The sequence below is a fragment of the Sylvia atricapilla genome, chromosome 1 (assembly GCF_009819655.1).
Source record: "Sylvia atricapilla isolate bSylAtr1 chromosome 1, bSylAtr1.pri, whole genome shotgun sequence".
NCBI classification, from domain to species: Eukaryota; Metazoa; Chordata; class Aves; order Passeriformes; family Sylviidae; genus Sylvia; species Sylvia atricapilla.
Window position 1 is genome coordinate 149,269,982 of NC_089140.1, and position 21,661 is coordinate 149,291,642.

A 21,661-nucleotide genomic window follows, 5' to 3' on the forward strand; every position below is an offset into this window, starting at 1 on the left:
GGCTTGTCATGCACTGTAAGGGGCTGCCCAGGGAGGTGTTCCTGGAGATGTTAAAACTGTATGTAGCACTCAGTGCTCTGGTCTACTTATCAAAGGTGGTGATTGGTCATAAGTTGGACTCAATCTTGGAGCTATTTTTCTGTGTAATTGATTCTGCGATGATTCTATGGAAAATGTACCAAACCCCACGTGGGCATTGACTTCTCAGGGCTGCTGATACTTCTTGTGAGGAATTTCCTTTAAGAAGAATCACAGCTGAAATTTGTCAAGGAACTAGAAATCAAATGGGACAAGTGAGCTCTTCACTGCAAGTTTACCCACCAGCTGATGTTTGTGATCTGGCTCCAGCTTTCCCTTCCTGTTCTCAATGGTCTGAGAGGTTGATGAGTTTGGATAGGAACTGATTTCTTTGGAGCTGCTTGTGGCTATTAAATCATAGACTCAGAGGTGACTGGGGAGACCCTCAGCTCCTCAGCCCTGGTGATGGCATGAGGGGTTGGCAGACAGATTCTGTTGACACCCACCACCCTTTGTCAGAGCAGAGCCTGGAGTTGGGGACACACACCTGCCCCAGGTATCCCCCTTTTGCTCCACCTGTGCTCTCTCCTGGGTTACAACTGAACCCTACAAGTGTCAGGTGAGTTTAGAACCATCTCTGAATTACAACACCTGCATTTTTGCCAGGCAATGTTTGGCAGTAGCATTTTTGGAAATATTCATGAAGCTCAGGGGTGCAGATGAGTATTATTTGCCTTGCACAGCTCAGGGATCAGGTGTCCCTCTTCTCACCTTCCCCACAAACACCACAGGGACACAAGCCACCAACTCTTACTGAAATGTTTATTAAGATCGAACTTCGGAACAATGGATTGGAACACAATGTCTCATGGAGTAGAATATTTCTAAACTGATTTTTTTCTTTTCTAAGCATAAATGAAAAAAAATCAAGATTATACAAAAAGAACAGAAAGTGCAGAACACAATAAAACAGTTCTCATGCAACAATTTTTTTAACCTTTAAACAGAAAATAAGCTCAACAGTGTAGAAATAAAAATCATACATACATTATGCCGTCTACGCACTCAAACATTCATCTGTGACATCACTTTTCTTTATCCCTTTTTCCTCATAAAACAACATTATGTGTTTAACACATGCTTATAAACATTGCTAAACTCAGCAAGAGCTATTATAGTGCCCCAACTTAATAAGTTGATAAAAAAGTAGTTGTCATATGGCCAGTTCACAAAGGAACTAAATATTCTTTTTTTTTCTTTTTTTCTCTTTTTTTTTTTTTTTTTAATTTTTTTTCCCCGCTACGAGTTGCCTATATGCAGCTTTCTAGTAATATGAGGCATTTAAAATAAGCTGGTCATTTGGCTACTTAAAGGGCTTAGTGTTCATGTTACATCAGGCAAAACAAATTCACATTGGGAACTGCTAATTTTTTGAGAGAAAAGTCTGGATTTTGGGGTTATTTATTACAATCTGGCTGTTGCCAAGGACTGAGTAGGTGCGCAGTAAATAAAGTGACACTAAGTTTGACTAAATGCTCCCAGAGCTTTACCCCAAACTTCCAAATTTAAGAATAAATGTGCCAGAACAGGTAAAATTGAACCATGCTCTGCAATTTTCCTAAAATTTTAGCAGGTTGCAAGGGCATCAAAAGCCCTTTATTTACAGCAGATGTGCTCTTTTGGTGGGAGATGTATTTGTCCCTCCTGGGCACCCCTTGCACCCCCTCGGGCAAGGGAAGCTGAGGTGGAAATTCAGGTGAAGCTGCTCGGGTTGAGGAATGAAACCAAATAGGTTTTCCAGGAGGTGATTTTAATTTAAACGACATGAAAACCTGGAACACCTTAATGAGCAGATCAGTGGGGTGCAAGTGCCATGCCAGGAAAAGGAATTAGGCCTTTTTGATGTCTTCTAAGGCAGTTTCTGAACTGCTGAGCCTCAAATTCAAACCCCAGTTGGTGCTTGAGCTTCTGTAGCTCCTTTGGATGCAACACGACAAAGAGAAAACTTTGGGTAGCTCCACTTTTTCCAAATGACCATTTTGTGACATGCTTTACAAACGTTCAACTTTGTCATTTAAGGAAGGAAAACAGCTAAAGGACTCTCTGAAACCATAAAGTTTCTGCAAAGAAAAATAAAATTTGGTATTTCTTCCACACAGTCATCAATAGCATTTCTGTGCAACATTTGGTGTCCATTACATTTATTTGGCCTATTCAAAGGAAACGAGGACAAAACAGCTGCAAAGAAAACCAACTTCTCTTTCACGACAGACACTTCAGATGCTGAAGCTGCTACATGTGTTTGGAATACCATGCAGGAGTTCATTTGTTCATTTAAATAGGATATATATTTATAGCTGAGCTTGTCTCACATCAGACTAGGATGAGAGAAACCTGGAAGAACTCAGTTGAAAACATTGTGGAGTACAATGACAGCAATACACAACCCCCAAAGGTATTTTGGCCTGAGCAGTGTGTCTGGAAGTGTAGAAACAAAGAGGTACAGACACACACACACACATCCCTAAAAAACCCCAAATCTCAGCACCTGCCTCCTGCACTTTCCTCCTGCCCAGATGTCCCAGCTCTCCCAGGAACGAAGTTTGACTTTCTCTACCTTTACTCATAGATGTGACCTCAACCTGCATGGCTATGAGACCTGGCAGCCAGGAAAATCCTGCTTTTCATGGTGGATGCTGGAGGAAGCCAAGCTCACCCTGGACCAAGGGCAGGGAGCACGTTCTTAATGATGAAGCTGAGGTTTTAAGAGGTACCTGGCAAAAAGCACCATGGTCGCTGCTGTCATTCCAAGTGCTGGGGGGTTCAGATCAGGTGAGAGAGGGATAAGAAAGACTCAGTCCTTGTCTATGAGGAAAACCTCATGCAGCCTGTTTCATCCTGGGGTCTGAGTGCCAGCATTGGCATTAGCAAGAAAACCAGGAGGGTAAATTTGCATCCACGTCCTTTTCAGACTGATGTGCTGGGAGTACTTCAGAGCCTAGAGAAAGGCTCCAAATGAAGGGGGAAAAGGAGGTATGTTTCAAGAGCACAAATCTCTGCTGGATTTACTGGCCTCCTCCCTCCTGATGATGAACAACCCCTATCTTTCCACAACTACTCACAGCCAGTGTCAGCAAACCACCAGATTTGTGTTATTAAAAGGCTATTTAGGCAATAAATCTCTATGAAAGTCATCAAACCAGCAGGAAGAGAAACATTCCTAAGAAGTTATTGCTTCTGTAGGCTGAAACTGCTGTCCATAAACAGCACAGATCTCACTGGACTGTTGGAATAACCCAATGGGGCCAAACCCACACTCTGCCTTTCTGAGGGGTGAAAGTCAAAGCTTCTCTGCTCTCACATGAAACATCTCAAGATGTGCAGCAGATCGACCACAGCCCTCGAGGGTCTGAGCACTAGCAGGGCCTCGTGTCACACATCACTGCAGCAGAACATGTTAAAATTGTTTATACTGTTGAACAACACAGAACTGAGCCACTAAACCTTAGTCCTACTGCACTGAAGGTCTAAGGGGATGACTTCAACTAGAGAGGAACACAAACAAAAAAAATGTTCACAGTCAACAGGAATAACAAAAAAGAGCCACTTCAAACTTTTCTTTCCACAAGCTCTGCAAGAAACAGATGAAACTGTACTACTTTAATTGTGACCAAAAGAAAATCATTTCTGTATCAAAAGGTAAGGGACAGGTGAAGAAATAAATCATTGCTGACTCCACCATGAGAAGTGCTGGGGCTAGAAAGAAAACTTTGACATCCAAGGAATGCCCTTGGGAGACCTCAGCAAATGAAGCCAGTGTGGGGGTTTCCCAGGCTATCCCAAAGATAGGAGATGCTTTGGCTGGGGCTCCCCAAGTTAATTCTTCTGGCAACACTACAAAAACTTCAGCGCATTTACAATGAATAATTATTTCCTTTGCCTTTACCAGGGAGTGAAATCAGCTTCCTGCCGTGGCAGTGTGTGTATTCCTGCATTATGAGCCCTATAAACAACTCCCAACATGGATTTTAGTGTCCAGTTCTTAGAAATTAAGCCATGCCAAAAGCTGTCTGTGACAAAACTTGCCCTGCCCTGCCTTTGTTTGAAGACTCTGGGCTCGAAATGAAAGGTCCTTCCTCACTCCTTGCCCTTCCCTGGCTGAGAAAGCTCCACAAACATGGGTGAGCTCACTCCCAAAAAGGTTTCATGTTACCTCTGTGGGATGTGAAGTCAGATGAAGCTTCAGCCTCTCCTCCCTCTCTGCAGCTACTTGGTCAGAGTGATGTTGCAGTGAAAGATCTTGGCTTTGGAAGTGCAATGTGGAGTGGTGGAGATTTGATCCATGCTGGTCCATGGAACCCTTGGGAAAAGGGTAATGCTGGCCCCAGTCAGAAGATGCAGGTTTTTAAACTGTTGAAGACCCTTTCCAGCAGTAGAGATTAAAATAAGGAGTACTTGACAGTGGCTATTTAACCAAGAGCAGAATCTTCAAAAGGCGCTTCAAAACTAAAATATTAAAGCCACTTTAAAATGTGTAACTCAGAATGTAACTTAGGAGAATGCCAGATCTAGGGTGAAACACAACACTTGTCTCTCACATATGAACATCACCAGAATATATTAAATGTAACTGAGATGATAAAATTCACAACAGAATTTCTCACAACTGCTTTCTTCAGTAAAGTCTCATACTCTTCAGTAGTATCGCTCCCCTGGCTGAACACAGTTCACAGTACATGTTCTACATAAAAAAATATTCACCATAGAAAAAAAAAAAGAGACTTCTCAAGACATTTGGAAAACCAAATACAACCCCTAAGTCCTGTGTGATTACATGTACTTCAGTGCTCTGTGATGTCACCAGCCTAAAAACATAGTCACCCTTGATAGCAGAGGCCATACGCATTGACTTCAGAGAAACCCATGGATGCCACCTTCAAATACACCCAAACATCAATTGTTCAAATACATTGACAATTCAAGTAATTCAATAAAAACTGCTTTTCATATTAAAATATAGCTTCTTTGTCTGAATGCCTGGATTGCAGCATGATTGAAACAGGCATTTGCAAGTCTTGGAGGAGGAGGAGTTTGAGGCAGCAGGAATCTCACACCGCACTGTGTTTGCCTGTCCAGCATGGATTGATGACAGCCTGGGGGGCCCAAGCCAAAATGAGTGAACAGTATCACAAACATATCTTACAAATGACAATCGGAAGTTTGTGAAACACAAGTTTTGAAAGTTGCTTTAAATGGCTGCTGGATAATGATCCAAACCTATTTTAAATCAAGTTAGCACAACTCGTTCAACCTCTTTCCAGAAAAGTATCTTTGCACTGCAGCTGTGTCCTGAATCATGGAAGGGACATGGAGGATGTGCTGACGACATTGGTACGGCAGCTCTGAAGAGCTCTGGCCTACAATTCCTCCAACACAGGGACTGGAACAGCAACATTTGAATTTTAAGGCCTAAAAGCTCTTCTGACACAGATTTTTATACACCCAGACTATGCCATAAAGTGACGGAGGTAGGCCTTGGGTTCTACTTGTTGTACTGACCCCGTGCCTTTACCTTGGCTGCTGCATTCCCAGCCAGGAGGTTAAAGGATTGTAAAAAGTGCAATTAATCAATCACTTCTTTTCCCTACAGAAGAGAATCCGCACACCCCCTCCCACAAAGCTGACCCCAGAGATGCCCTTTCTCCATGGCAGCTTCATCCAGAGATGATCAGGTTTAAATGCTGAGAAAACCCCCGAGTTCACCAGCATGTGAAACTCTCAGCTAAAAATTGTCACAGCATATTCCAACGACATTCATAAAATGCAGCACTTGTGATAAAGAAACCTGTGAGTGCTGGTCACCTCTCCCAGCTGCTGCTCCTTCCATCTGCAGCTGACATCCAGCACCCAGTGTCACCCTCTCCTGACAAGCAGCAGATTTGGGAGCGGTTGTGAATAGTATGAGTAAAAGAATTCACGGCAGTTTCTTAGAAACCGCAGTAATTGCTTTTTTTTTTCCCTTGAAAATAATTGCAAATAAAAGGATTCTGCAGTAATTGCACTAACAAAAACATGAAGTCTAAAATTAATGTAGCTGTCAGACCAGTAATATCATGCTTGTGAAAAAAATCAATTGATGCCTAAGCATTTGATTCAGTTATTATGCTAGTGAAATCTGAAATGTTCAGACAAAAAAATGGCAAGAGACTATAGGTTGAGATAGCTTCCATTTTCTGTTAGTTTAAAAACAGCCGAAAACTTAATTTTTCTAACTGCTAATTGTATACACTGTGAGTCTCATGCAGATTAATAAAACTTATTTGAAATCTAAATGTATTCTTAATAAAAAAGTGTTCAGAAATGACATTTCTAAGTTGTAGAGAAAGCAATTAGCATCAGAGCGACCTGCTCAAACCTAGAGGAAGGACTACAGAATTTAATTTACATTTTTGCGCTAAACTGCCTTTTCTTCTGCAAATTTTAGCTACAAGTAGTGAAGGTCCTAATTTGCTTTCCTGGAAAAAAAAAAGACAAACCACAACAAAAGTTCTTGATCCTGCACCTGCACTCCTTGGAATGTGGGTGAACAAGTGTCGGTGGCCTCACACGGCTGACTCGCCCTCTGGCTCCGCCGCTGCAGCTCCTTTGCGCGTCAGCTTGAGCACTGTCGGCTTCTCCGCGCCCGCGCCGCTGCCCTCAGCTGCCTCTGGAGGACCCAGTCCCTTCTGCTCTTCCTTTGGCTCTTCGTTGACTTCGGGGTAAATCACCAAGAAAGTCGCTGTCAAAAAACCCAGGAAGGATCCCACCGAAGCCACCATGGGGATGACTCTGACCGTGCCGACCACGTCCACCACGCCGCCGAGCGCGGAGGCCACCAGGATCTGGGAGATGTAAACCTGACACGACAGGATGGCGCAGTCGATGCCGAACCCTCGCTTCGAGTTCCCGGGGCTGTGGTGAATGTACTGCAAAAAGACAAGAAATGTGGTAGGAGCTAAAACAATGGATGAAAGCAATACTTGAACACCAGAACTTTCCTTGAATTTCTCAGCCCCACGGTCAACTTCACATCATCTTTGTGCAGCACCACGACACAACTCCAGGGCAACAGCCTCCTTATCTGCTCATCCACATAATATTCCTCAGGATCCTGCAGCATGAGGCAGGTATTGACTGGGTCACTTCTAGCCCAAGTCAGCCCCAAGATTAGGTTTCATAAAAACAATTTTACGTGAAACATTTGGTGTTATGTGAAACATTAATTTTATGATCATAAAAAGGAATCCCCCTTCCAATGGCAATGCAGGGACTTACAATAAATGTTCCTCCTGTAATTTTTAACCCAAATGGAACAGTGGAATGACACTGCCGGGAAGTAAAATTGTCCTTGTTTCCAGCAGAATTGTTTTGCTTTATGCATTCCTAAAATTACACCTGCATTTCCAGAGTCACTTCAAAATCTAAGACTGTGAAAAACCCGAGTAACACAAGCATACTACATCCAAGACAGGAGTAACAACTAGATATTTGTAAATATTCCAAAAATAATTTAATTTCTCTTCATCTGCCATGTGCACCTGGATTGTTTTATACCTCAACACAGGAAAAAGCAATCATGACCCTCTCTGAGCCAACTCAATACAAAGACTATCTGATTTCAGCACCAGCTCCTGCTGTTTACTATCCATTCAAGCTCTGGCACACAACAGGTATCAACACAGCAGGTATCTTCAATAATGGGATTTAACAAATCCATTTTGCCACCATGATCTTAAAAGAAACATGAATGTTCTGCCTTGCTTCACATATATACTCCAAATAATCCACATACCTGTTTTATCTCATGGTATTGTCCCAAAAGTGCATAGGGGCAGTAGGAGATGCTCATGGAGACTATTCCCATCGTGCTGATCATTATCATGGTGACGTACACGTTGGGGAACATGGCCATCACTGCAGTGCCAAGGGAAAAACCCAGCGTGCCCAGGATGTAGATCACTTTTATGCTAAGGTCGTAGTTGTCCAAGTATTTCTGCAACAAGGCTGCAGGGATAAATAAAACAGGAACCATAGAATGGTTTGGGTTGGAAAGGGCCTTAAAGACCATCCAGTTCAAACCACCCCTGCCATGGGCAGGGACACCTTCCACTATCCCAGGGCACTCCAAGCACTATCCCAGGGTGCTCCAAGCCCCATCCAACCTGGCCCTGAACACTTTCAGAGATAGGGAATCCACAGCTTCTCCAAGCAACTTGTTCCAGTGCCTCACCACCCTCATAAGGAATAATTTTTTCCTAAAATCTTATCTAAACCTACTTTTTTCAGTTGGAAACCCGTTCCTCTCACATATCAGTTTGCTCACTGAAGTTCTAGGGGATTGATGTGGCCATGGCAGCTCTATACCATGTTCAAGAGGTGGATGCTCATATTTGGGCTGTCTGACCAGCACAGCACAGCCTTCACTGGGAACAGGATGTGTTTCTGCTTCAAAAAGAGCCCGCCCCCATGGTACTGAACTATGCAGAACACCTGCTATGTGCTGCCAAAGGTAGAATTTAAGTTTGGCAAAAGTCTCAATTTCAAAATCTACTGTAAGCCCAAATTATCTGCAGAATGACTTTCAGAAATACATATTTATAATTTTGATTTATAAACAGTCTTTGCAAAAACCCTCTTGCATATGCTTAAATATTCTACCAAGCATAATTTTAGTTTCATGAAGGCTTGTTAAATGCCACTCAACATCCTTTGATTTCATTTTGTGCTTTATGCCACCTAACCTTCTGTTCATATTTCCACCTCTACATTTGGAGGAATTTTTTAATATTGATTCTTAAAGAAGCATTTTCCCTTATGAACTCAAGAAATGCTTTTCCAAAATATTCTCTACCTCAAAAAGGAGGTGGATGCCAACTGAAGCAACACTGTTTCAGGAAGGCCAGGATTTAGATGACTCTTGCGGGTCACTTCCAACTCTGAATATTCCATAATTCTACTTTTATCTTAGAAATAAATGCATGAGGTGCATTCCACTGTGTGACTGCACAGTCTCTTACCTGAACAAACAGCAGCAGTAGCAGCATAAATCACCAGCCCCCAGCATCCCATCTGAACTCCAGCATTGTAGGCATGCAGCTCAGTTGAGTTTGAAGGGGCCTGCAACAGACACAAACACCAACATCACTTTGTTGTACTGAGCACATCTCAGAAACTAGGGACTCTGAGCAGGTTTGCCCATGGAAACTGCTCTCCTACCTTTGGATCACCCTGGAAGATGACTTGTCCCATGAAATCCGTGTAGAACACAGCTTCAGCAATGATGGAGAACCAAGTCAGGAGGTGGCAGACGCACAGCCTCAGCAGCTCCTTAGGCATCTTTAGCATGGACAACCACAAGAGTCTGACGGTGGTTTCGGTCTCGCCCTCTTCACTCTCCGTGTCCCCGCTGGAGTTGGTGGTGCCGCTCTGGTTGCGGTGCCGGCAGCGCTGCCGCTGCCGTTTCTGCATGTCGTAGATGTCGTTCATGCTGCGCGAGGACTTGATCAGGACGATGGCGTTGGCCCGGCGGAAGCGGTACCGGTGGGAGCCGATCTTGCCGTAGTATGAGAAGGTGTAGGACGGCTGCCGGTAGAACATGTGCCTCCGCCGCCGCATGGAGTTGGAAGTGCTGGATTGCTTCATGCCTATTCTGGCGTGTCCGTTGAGGAACTCTTTTGGTAGGGAGCTGTTGATGTTTGGGACTTTATCTTCATTTAAACGATTATCAAGCAACATTTCCTCCTCCTTCTCATTCTCCCTGAGGAATGCAGACAGGTGGTTGAGTTTGGACTTCATGATCTCCTGGCTCGTGTTGTGGGGAGTGTTTGGATATGAAGCATCCTGAAAAATGGAGGGCTCGATATCATGCAGGAAAAGCAGCTCTGATTCAATTTCCAATGTGGCATCGGGCATGTGCAGAACTGAGTCACTCTTGCTTCTCACAATGTTCACTTCAAGGAACTCCATATTGAGGTCATGCTCCGACTGAACCTCATCATGGAACATGGAAGCTCCATACGGCTCTTCCTCACTAATTACATTCAGCCGATTCAAAGGAGGGAGACTGCCACTGAATTTGGCACTGGAAAGTGTGTCTCCTTCATCATCGATCCTGTCTTGCTGAGGGTTATATTGCTCTTCTTCAATGCTAAAAAGGTGGAGAGCAACAGAGACAGAGAAAATAATGGCTGCAAAGAAAAAAAGGACTTGCTCTTGAGATTTAAAAATGCTACCCAAGAAGGTCTGTGTCCAGTCCAGCCCTCCTAACATATAGCCAATCGCTCCTCCAAGACCTGTGGAACAGAAAAAAATGAGAAGTGAATTCAGGAAAAATAAATTCAGCCACAACCTGGTCCTCAGGAAGACTGAATAACCGCCAAAAACATCTCAGTTAACTCCCTACCAGCTGAAAATGCATGGATGTTCAGGGCCATGTCTTGTTCTTCACTGTCCACCACATCCAACAAGTAGGCCCGAATTGGCCCTTCGGTTGCATCGGCGCAGAAGTCCAACACCACAACTCCAAGCACTGTGAGAACTATTCCAATGGGCTGCTTGTCCGGGACATCACCAATAGCCAGACCTGAGGAGAAATGGGAGAGGTATCTGAGCATCTCATTTAAAAAGACTCCTAAGAACAAGTTTAACACCTTAAGAGAGAGGTGGCCAACATGCTCACTGCAAATATTCCTTTATGGAGGAAAATGGCAATTTCAGCTCTGTGGCACAGCACCATGGAAGGTCTAGGACACAGATGGTTTTTACGTTCTTAAGACTGACGTTTATCAAGAAGTTATTTTATAAAGCGTCTCTTAAACCTCTGGGAGCACTGGATATTATTTCATATTCCTCCCATGTATTTTCCTTCGGATGCTGAAGGCTGTTTTTATAAAAGCCATGGTGGGAGAGGGGAGCATCCAAAATGACATATTTCATCTGTCATATACATCCACAGGTACTGCTGGCAGTATTCCTGACAGGATGCTTAGTGTGCAGTAGTAGAAGTACAGCAGGATAAAGTGAAATTTAACCCCTTTATCTCTCTCTTTGCTTCTCTTAAACATTCTTACTTTCTAGATCGATTTTTATAAGCAAAACTTTTAAGGATGAAGCAAACATGAATGTTATTTTGCATTGCAAAAAGCATCAGTCAGCTTCTGTTGACAGCATGAGATGAAATGCTTTTTGTCTACAGAGTAGAAAGGCAGCATTAAGGCAGAGCTGGATAATTTGTCATGAGATGAACCAGTGACAAAAGCATGAATTACTCAAATCACAGAGATTTAGAACTTACACATGCAAGGCTGATAAAACCATTAGTGTAACTGATTAAAATGTCTGTGGAAGGAGATGAACTGGCTAAGACACCAAAAGTCATCTAAATCTGAAGCGCTGATTCCTGCATATTGAATCCTCATTTATACCAAGCCCTTTGAAGGCTAAAGAAGTTTTTAACAGTTCCACACTCAGCTGAACCGTTCAGCAGAAAACACAAACAGTGCTTTAGATCTGCTGGAAACCTGAACAGGGCAGGAGAGAACAGGAGTTGGGTAAGGTGTTCTCCTGGGACATGGCTGTATCACGAATGGGATTAACCGATCTTTGTGTTCCTGGTACCCCTCCCTATGACTGCTACTGCCAGAGGCCACATTATGAAAGAGGGTCTGATATAGTTTTTGCAGCATCTCCTGTTGTCCCAAACTGCAATTAGGACTGCAAATAACTGGAGACTAAGGATAGGAAAGTGAAGAAGAAAAATAGTCAATATTTTGTGCTGATTTATTAAAAGGCTTCAAAATAAGCCTATAACCTGAGCCAGAGGTTTGCTTGCCAGTATCAATGGCTCATGACCTAAACTACTGTATGAACTGAGAGCTTCTTATCACCTAAAATCTTGTAAGAGGGTTGCAGTCTAGCATCTTGCAAACATCTGGAAGAAGAGGAATAAGTCTTGGAGACAAAACAACTAAATACAATTGATGACAACTAAATATAATTGATACCAAACCATACAGTCAACTCCAGGACAATGCCATATGATAACAATTGAAATAAATAATATTTAGTGTTTGGATAAATTTAAAAACAAACTAAATGTCACCTATCTGAATAGTTTGTCCACTGCAATCTGCAGGGAATTGAAGCCTGGCTTTCCAGTCTGGCTCTAACAGGCTGAGCCAAGGTAACTTTCCATTCATTTCCCTCAATTAGTAGACCTGTTTCACAATTCAGCTGCATCTAACCTCAAAAAAGAGAGCCAAGAGGATGTTATTAGGTGCTAAGTTCCTTTTGTTTGCATCGGTCCAATCATTTTGTAAACATTTTCCTAAACGTACTTGCTGTCACCTCTCCTACAATAAATTTACAAAGAGATTGTAGATTAAATTCGTAGTAAACTATGTTCAAGGGAAACTATTTTTACCAGCTTTGATGGGGGCTCAGGAAAAATTATTTTCCCACATAGTTTTTGATAAACAAATATTAACTGTGTTCTGGACTTTTTCAATACCATGTCTAAGAAAAGCACAAGAAAAAGTGAAAAGATAATTTTTGAAAATGCTGGAAACAGGATGTGTTGCCAGATATGCATTAAAGGGAAAATGGATCACAACAGGAAACATTTCCCTGTGAACAGGTTGCTACAATTTTCCCATGTCAAGGGTCGACCAAATTCGTCTCAGGGACTGCAAACATTATGCTGGCAACCATTGTATTAATAACATTGTTATTAATACCAGTTACAGCTATGATTGCACAATGCTCAGAACAGTGCTGTAACTCCTGAGTTCAAATAGTAACAGGCAAGATGGACAGAGCTCAAGTGCAGGGTTGTGGAGATTCCTAATGATTTTAACATTCAATATGAGGTAAACCAAATGCAGAACATTATCTTTACTTCCTACATTAAAATCTCAAAGCAGGTGCATTAGCAGGGGATGTTGTAGGGGGTTTCTTTGTTATTTACCTATCACAGAGCCATTAAGGAAAAGTGCAACTCCAAAGAGGACACCAATGCAGAGAGCAAGGATGAAAGGCCGCCGGCGGCCCCAGCTCAGCGTGCAGCGGTCACTGGCCGAACCTATGAGCGGAGTGAAGATCAAGCCCAGGATAGGGCTGAGGAACCAAGTGAGGCTGTAGTATTGTTCAGGAAGACCTAAAACGAAGACAAAAATGATGGAAAGGTTATATGGTATCTACCAAACATTTCACTCTACACATGAAGTTTTATTACAGCATTGAAAATGGTAAATTTAGGGTAATTTACCTACAGTGAATTCTCTCCTGCATTAAAAACTAATTTAAGATTCTTTAGCAATGGTTAAAAAAACAGCTAAGGAAAGCACAGATTTAGCTTTCAAATACCTGGGCAATAAGAAGGGAACAATGGAGTATTTCTGCTACTGAATTCTCTATTGATTCATGGAACATAAACCCAAAGATAGTGGGGTGCTTGGAAGCTGCCTGGCTGTCATATACACAGATCCCTTGCTCAACAAAGCTTTTAAGATTCAAAATTGAGCATTATAGTGGTGCTGTTTTCATTGAAGACCACCTCCACAAAAGAGTTATTAAAGATTTAATGGACTGAAAGTGAAGGACAAGAATTTGAATGTCTTATGAAATGTCCCATTTCTAAGCACAAAAATGTTTACTTACAAAAATTACAGACAGACAATAAAAACAACATTTAGCAATTATTCATCACCTTAGATAAATCTAAGGTTTGCTCATCCCCACTGTCTTTGCTTTCTTTAAGAACAGAGATAACCATTCCTAGGATCAGATGGGAAAAAGTTAGAATTTACTACATAGCACTTACTAGAATACAACAACTTGCTGGAAATAATTTCTGGAGAAGAAAGAGCTCCTAAAGCCTGCTCTCCACATCCCCAGCACGTAGCAGTGGCCTGCAGATGGCAGACTGGCCACAGCAGCAGCCTGGCCGGCTCCTCTGGGACCTGCCTTCTGCTGTTTATCAGCACAGGGCAGGTAACACTCTGACACGGTTCTTACAAAACATCAAAAACAAAACAATATATTTCTTGCAGTTCAGCTGATACCAAGACAGAAAAACTCAGTGTCTTTACCCCAGGAAGGAAAACCATTTATTATCCAAACCCATATATGGTGAGTGCAAGCAGCATTTGACCTTTGCTGGCAAGATCAACCTGTACCTTGTGCTCCCTGTTCAGCACACTGAGGCATCCATTACCAAGCAGGATTATACCAATCCCTGCCCAAAATAGCCTCTGATGCAAATTTGGAAGTCTAATCTGCTGCTGTTTAAAGTAGCACCAAATCTTGACTAGCAAGACTGACTTCTTCCATGAGACAGAACAGATTTTCCCAAGAGTGTTGTACACTCTCTGGTGATACAGAGTTTATATTATGGAAAATAAGCTTTTTTTGGCATGAATAACCAATTTCATCATCAGAATTCAAAATCCAGGTCTGAGGCCAAGGTCTGTGTGATTTCAGTCAACTTTGGCTAATGAACAAGCTAACAGTGACAGCTACCCTGATGAGCCCAGCGTTATTGGAAGAGACCCGCCCCTGCTGAAACTTCCCAATCTGTGTTTGCCATGAACCTTGTGCCATAGGGAATGGCATCATGGTTCAGCCACCTTTCCTTGTTACAGGCAGCTGCATGCTTCTACTGAGGCCAATACTACACATCCGTGGAACTACTGACTCCTTTTGCACAGGATTTAGATCTTCAGGAAAGGGCTGTGTTTGTACAGGTGGCACTGTGTTCATGTCATTAATCAAATCACTATCTCCTGCTTAGCTTTTCCTGCTGTTTGGTGATGTCTTGGCTGACATGGAAGTTTTAGCTGAGATATAACTGTGTGTATTTGCATATTAGACCTTAAAGCTCTTGTTCAAGGAGCCATGGTGTCTCCAGACTGCAACATTTATTTGCACCATCCAGCTTCACTTCATGTACACTATCAATGATGCAAGTTATGAAGCCAGCAATTCAAGCAGAAGTGCAAGGAAAACTTCCATCTCCCTGTGGTTTTGAAACTCCCTTTAACTTCACCAGGTTCAACAGCTTCCCAAGCACACAAGCAGGTTCAGGCACCTCATGTTTAACTGGCATCTCACCTGCTCCAGGACGTTGACACTTACCAGTGCTGAATTAAAACGAATTAATGATGGGGAAGAGGAAACATTTGGTTCAAGGCAAGTAAAACTGAAAGCTGGGCATGATTCATTTAGGGTGAATGATTTTTCTGCAGGACACAGAAGAAATGGCAATGTGTAAATACTCATCCCATTTTGCCTGCACAGAGCCATCCTGGGAGCACTGGTTAAGCACCAAACGTTGCTACTGTGTGAGGCCAAGTCCCTGCAGAGTCTGTTTCAAACACAGTGAGAGGCTGCAGCTTAACCAATGTCATGGATCTTTATTGCAGTGATCACCAACATCTGGAATAACTTGATGGCATTTCACTGCACGAGGGCTGTGTGTTGAAAGCAGACATTTCTTTTCTGAATTATGCTGTGACTTGTGAGTTATGAGCTGGGATGTCTCAATTGAGCTCATCCATCAGTAAACACTTGCGAGACGCTGGGAAGGTTCTGCAGTAAATCATACAGACTTCAAATAAACACAGGGGTGAAGGCTGGCAAGAGCTCTGTCAGCCTAACAAGCCTCATCACATCTCATGTCAATAAACAATCAAATAGACATATTTAAGTAAAATGGACACAGAGATTTTCTTTCAATAATCCAACATCCAGTGAGACAAACAATTTGTTTTAATGGAGACTGAGCAGAAACAACAAGGAAACACTGGCAGATCAGGGACAAGCAACAGGAGGACAAATCAGGGACACCAGGTATTGGCACAGCTCACCGTCCCTCTGTCCTCGAGGCCACCACTTTGTCTCCAGTCTGCAATGACACTTCTCTGTGGTGTACACAGATCTTAACAAAAACAAAAAAAAAGTTCTGGAAACATACAAACCATTTGAAATGGTGATTTGAAATTACTTCTGCAAAGAACTAAAAACTGTTTACAAATATTTCTCCTTTAACTGTAAAACCTGCACATTTCTAAACTGGACAGATAGGTATTTTTTATGCTTTATAGCCATAGCTAACTGTCCTAAAAATGTCCTAAAATTATTTTAAAAAATCAGTACTTGACTTCAAGTACTTTCAAGATCAGCTTTGGATGTAATAACTCAAAATCAGATTAAGGTATGGTTTGATTTTACAGGTCAGTAAAAGGAAGGAAAAAAAGTTTTTTACCCAACCTCTGACACATGACTAAAATTAATGAGTTTTATCTTTTCATGCATGAGTCAGAGGAGAGAGGCTGAAATGCTTTCTTGGGAAGAATTTATTTTTACTTATTGCAAAGGGTGATCTTCCTAACATCCAAGTATTATAAATAAAAGCCGAAACCTAAATATTTACAGTGAAAAAGGCTTACTTTGCAGAAGACATGAATCTCAATGATTTCAGAAAAGAGCCATGGATGCAGCTTTTATGGAAGGGTAAAAAGGACACTTGAAACCCCAAGAACGTTATATTTCAAGATTCTTCTTTAGAAAAAACACATTGAATTTTTTTTATTGAACTACTCATTAGCAGCCAAAATATCTATCTTTAGAAAAAGAAGCCACGATAAAAATCTATACAAGAATTAATAGCCCCATGCCAAGAAAAATGGAAGAATTTCTAAAAAGCGTTGAGTGCTCCCCCAAGTAAACAGGAAAGGGATAACTTTCAAGTGAGACACGAGCCATTCCCACAGATTGGGTAATGGCAGGAATCCCTGACATGAGCACAACCTGCATTCTCTCTTGTTGGAGAAGCCATGCCATGGGACTGCTTCCATAAGCTAAGTGGCAGGGCCCTGATAAATTGCATTCCAAGAGTAGGCCAGCAGTTTATAAAATCATCATGTGTGTTTTACATACAGTCATGCAGAATTCCAAACTGTTACCATTTATTAAGTGACGTGTATGGCTTTACTGTAAGTATGTAAACTGTGAGATTGTCACATCAGAATTTAGTTGGCTACTCAAGTGGAAAACAACTGAGTGGGGTTAGAGAAGAATCCCGGTGGGAAGTCGGTGCACATAAAAACTAAAAGCAGTACAGGAAAAAAATTAATCTGTTGTTGGGAGAATTCCCTCCTGGACCTGACAGACTCCTCACCTGAGCAATGCATTGTAGCAATGGGCAGGAGAGTGAATTATCCAGAGTTTCATTTTGTGTTTGCTTTCTAGATCTGAACGTTGAGACGTGTAATTGATAAGCTCAGTCTGTCTAGTGAATCAAAACTCTAAAGAGCTCTAGTCTCCAGAAGAGTCTTCTCTCTCTGTCCAGATTCAGGTGTCACCTCTGATGTCTGTACTCAGCATTGTTGCTGGAAAATCAGACTTTTGTAAAGCTCACAGCTGTGTTCTACCAGGAGTTTTCCAGGAAAGAGCTTTCTGAGGCACTGAGCATGGCCTCCACTGTCCCATGAAGTGAGACTTCAAAAGGTACCTCACAGATGCTCTTCCTAAAATTCACCCTTCATGCTGGCAGAGTTTGCAGGACCTTCATAATTTCAACAGTAGCTTGCTTCAGTGCTAGACATTTTCATATAAATGAGAATATTCCAGACAGACAAGGAGAACTCCAACCACAAAATACTACTCCTCCCTTAAAAGAAGCTGTTCTGGTTTTAGTATCTTGACTGTCTGCATACATGATATGCATGTTTAGGTTGGCATGCGTGATTTGGCAGGAGAAGCAAAAAAAACCAAGACAAAATTGAAATACTTAAAGAAATTGTGTGTGTATGTGCCTGTGTTTAAACAACAGAATCCCCCCTTAGTCTTCCAGAGGTCTTCTGCCTCACAAGAATGAGCTCCAAAAATGAAACTTGATGAAAATTGTTTGCAAGGGCGTTAGAAAGTTGAGGAAGGTAATTGAATATCCTAATTGTTCCTTTCTCTGTAAATGTATGCTGCTAAACTTACAGAATGTCATAATTCTATGCAATATTTTAAAATGGGAAGACAGTTCAGAAGGCAGCTGAGGAAGGAAAGACAACAATAAGCAGAAATGTAGAGACAGAGGGAATGTTTTGACACCAAGAAGTTCCTTCTCATCGCCCCATTCAGTGGCAAGGACTCAGCTGGGGGGTGTATTTTAAATAAACTTGGCTGTGGTTACGTGCTGGGCCAGCAGCCCTGCAGCATCCAGTCTCTGACGTGAATAACAGATGCATGGATGCTAGCTTGGACTGGATTTCAAGGCAGCACAGCCATGAGACTGTCATCCATGTGACAGCCTGTCCACAACCTCTTACAGCCAAAAGTGAAATGTCCCAACTGCTGAGAACTGCTGCATCCCCCTAGAACAGACCACAGCTCGGCTGGGACTGATTTTGTATGGTCAAGAGCGGCTCCACACAGCACATGCCTTTACCTAAGGCTGCTGAGACTCACATGCAGGCTCAAAGGCCAAAGCAGCTGCATCCCATTACCAATTTAATGCTGTTCCTTTATTTTGTCTGTAATTTTCCACCCCCACACTTGCCTTGCCAGGTAGCAGCTCTTACAGCAAACCACCATCCGCCAACTTGGAAAAGCAGCCTGGTGGCCTCACGGGGGAGGAATAATAACTGGAGGATTATTATTTAGCCTTTTACTGACAGCTAATCTGAGGAAACACCGAGGAGGGAAAAAACATATTGGATAAACAAGGTTAGTATTTGTGGCGTGAAATGAATGTGGAGCAGGTCACAAGGCAGACTCAGAAGTCTCATACAAATCAGTGAGAAAAAGAGCAAAACACAACAACAGCTTCTGTTAGGAGCGACGACTGCCACTGAGACCCTTGTAATATGGCATTTCCCAGCCAGCTACAAACAAACAGGACACTGGCTTCTAGTAAATAAGGGTTTGTTTTTTCCCAGACAAAAAAAGTGCCCAACAATAGTGGGACCAGCACTGCTCACGGTTCACAGGAAATGCTCACTGTGTCACCATCAGTCTAAGGGCTGCGTGAGGTCACGAGTTACATGGAAGAAAGATTAAGTCCCATGCAGCAGTTTCTATTCAAAATCTCTTTTTGATAAGTTCTATTGGGGGAAAAATAGTTCTTTATAAGCTTAACAATAAGATCTGATATGGGAATAGGATGCTAAGGTCCTATTTTCATTTGTTAGAAATCATCACCTAGAGACTTGTTTATACACTTTAAATAAACACCATACAAATTTCTGAACGAACACAAGAAGCTGTCATGCCCTACAAATGCTTTCTATTCCACAATTTCATCCTTGTATAAAATACTGCGTGCTGCTAAAAATATTTCACATTGATCTTAATGTTTAAAACTGCATTGCTTATACAATCTGCTTTGTTTAGACTATTTTTAAGGAGTGTACCAAGCAGAACCAATGCTTGTCAAAAAGCTGTGAAAAAGTTCAAACTTTGGTATCTGTTTTTCATCTTATACATAAAAATTATAGGAACCACTGCAAACACAAGCAGTTTAGCTTTGGAGGAGCTATATGAGGAGTAGGGGTTTCAGAATAATCTTGTAAATTCAGCCAAATATGCATTCCCTTCTATTTAAAATAAAAATAGACTTACCACACATTTGTGTCTCCCAGAGAAACTGCAAACAAGCTGCAATGCTTGTTTTGACACCATGAAACTTTGACAAGATATTCTTTGCTTCTTGCTATCTCCCCTCAGATTTTAGGGCATTTAATGGCTTAGAGTAGGACCATAAACTGCCAGAGAAACCATACCTGAGCCAACATATGTTGAACCAATGCACTGGAACACGCCTGACTGGTGGTCTTAGCACTACTGAGGTACAGTCAGCACTTGTATACAGAGTTTGCTGCACCCATGAGAAACCACATTCTAACTTCTGGATTGAAACAGGAACTCTGACCAACAGGGAAAGGCTAAAAAAAAAGCACAGTAATTTCTCCTGGTGACCATTACCATGATCTGAGCACTGAGAGTACAAGCTTTTAAGAAGGAAATAATTTTAAGTACTTCTTTAAATCAGAGTCTGGTAGCAGGTGAGACAAGACAGCCTATAATTTGCACCCCTAATGCAACAGTATCTAACAGCTGCTGGGGTCAGAAGAAATGTAGCTTATATAGGACTTGATTTTTAGGTGAAAATTTTGGTTTTCATTTAGTGTCTCCAGCCCAGACTGTATAAGGCACTTGCTCATGCCAAGCACTTGTTCAGAAGTCGCTTGGAAGAAGCAGCAAACAGCACAATAACACTGGTGAAAATTGACCAATATTTGTGCTCACAGAGCTCAGTTCAGTTGCAAGAGAGCAGATGGAAGAACTCAGAACAAAACTGTGAGGTTATTCATTGCTGCTTAGATTCCTACATTAAAATGATTGCCCGGCAAGCTGTCAAGCATCTTGATCAGTGTCTCGGGAACAACCTACTGCATAAACAGCATCTCAAGACTGTGGCTTCAATCTTCTTCAATCTTCCCACTGGTAAAATTCACATCCTGAAATTCCTCTTGTGCCTGTCGAATCAGAGCTCTTGTGCTTAGCCTGCAACATTCACGAGCTGTCAGCACATATCCACATCTCACAGGCGGGAGTACGTGCACTCTGCAAGCTGAACACTGCGGGAACACAAACATCATCCACTTGCAAGAAATCTCTCCTCTCCCTCGTCCCCCTCCTGGTTAGCTTTTGTCAGTAGGGATGGCTGCACAAGGATTGGGATGCTGAGCTCTCATCTTTCTCAGCTGCCCTGTTACTGCTCCAGATGATACACAGGGCTGCCTCCTCTGTGCAAACAAGGAATTTTTTGTGGGACACAAGACTGGAGGGATAAAGTGCAATTTCTCCATTGGATGGAGTTATGGGCACTGAGGAGAGTGATAATCAAGAGAACAAATAATAGGAATATTACAGAGACGTGAAAAACACGGCACTGCAAAAACCTGACATCCAAGGGCAAAAAGCAGAAAATTCTCTCCAAAACTACCAACAGAAGTCAGTTGCAGCCACCCTGGAATGGTCAGGAAAAACCCAGAGGACCAAAGAGACACTTTGCAGGGGAGAGGGCTGGGGAACTGTGTGTCTTCTAGGACTGGAACCTGCTTCCAGCATTGCTGTGATATTCAAACCTTCTACAGCACATTCAGGCCTCTAAAATGCACACACATTTCTGCTTTAGTCACACCCTATCATAAGTACAGGACTCTAGAAAAAAAATCTGCATCTACATCAGAGAAAGGAACAAATAATTAATAGGAAAATTACAATGATGACATTAGGTTAGAGATGTAGGAGAACTGTCTGACATTCCCTTAAAACCTGTATTTCAAATTTTAGATTTCCTTAGGAGTTGGATGTGAACAAGTCAACACTGCTACAACAGAATTAACTTCCAAAAATTTGGAAATTATTTCACATCATGTCTGCACCTAGACTAGAGGCGTCCATTTTGAAAGACCATCTAAACTGGTAATAAAACAAAGCCCTTGCTCTTCAACAGCTTCAGTACAGAAATATTAGTGTGGTGTTTCACATACAGAGTTCTGGAGGTGTTTTTAAGCTGCAGAAGAGTAATATCTCCTTCTGGCAAAGC

General features: G+C 42.1%; 1 protein-coding gene across 9 annotated transcripts in view; it reads right to left on the bottom strand.

Moving 5' to 3' along the window:
- Positions 1-826: 826 nt before the first annotated feature.
- Positions 827-21,661, bottom strand: part of SLC45A4 (solute carrier family 45 member 4) — a 63,897-nt gene continuing 43,062 nt past the window's right edge. For all 9 annotated transcript variants that reach the window (XM_066336748.1, XM_066336803.1, XM_066336787.1 and 6 more), the window contains 6 exons: positions 13,022-13,210; positions 10,460-10,639; positions 9,274-10,349; positions 9,075-9,174; positions 7,850-8,061; positions 827-6,983 (listed from right to left, as the gene is read on the bottom strand). In XM_066336748.1, coding sequence (XP_066192845.1) covers positions 6,621-6,983; positions 7,850-8,061; positions 9,075-9,174; positions 9,274-10,349; positions 10,460-10,639; positions 13,022-13,210 — 2,120 coding nt within the window. In that variant the 3' untranslated portion in view covers positions 827-6,620. The remainder of the gene's footprint in view (positions 6,984-7,849; positions 8,062-9,074; positions 9,175-9,273; positions 10,350-10,459; positions 10,640-13,021; positions 13,211-21,661) is intronic.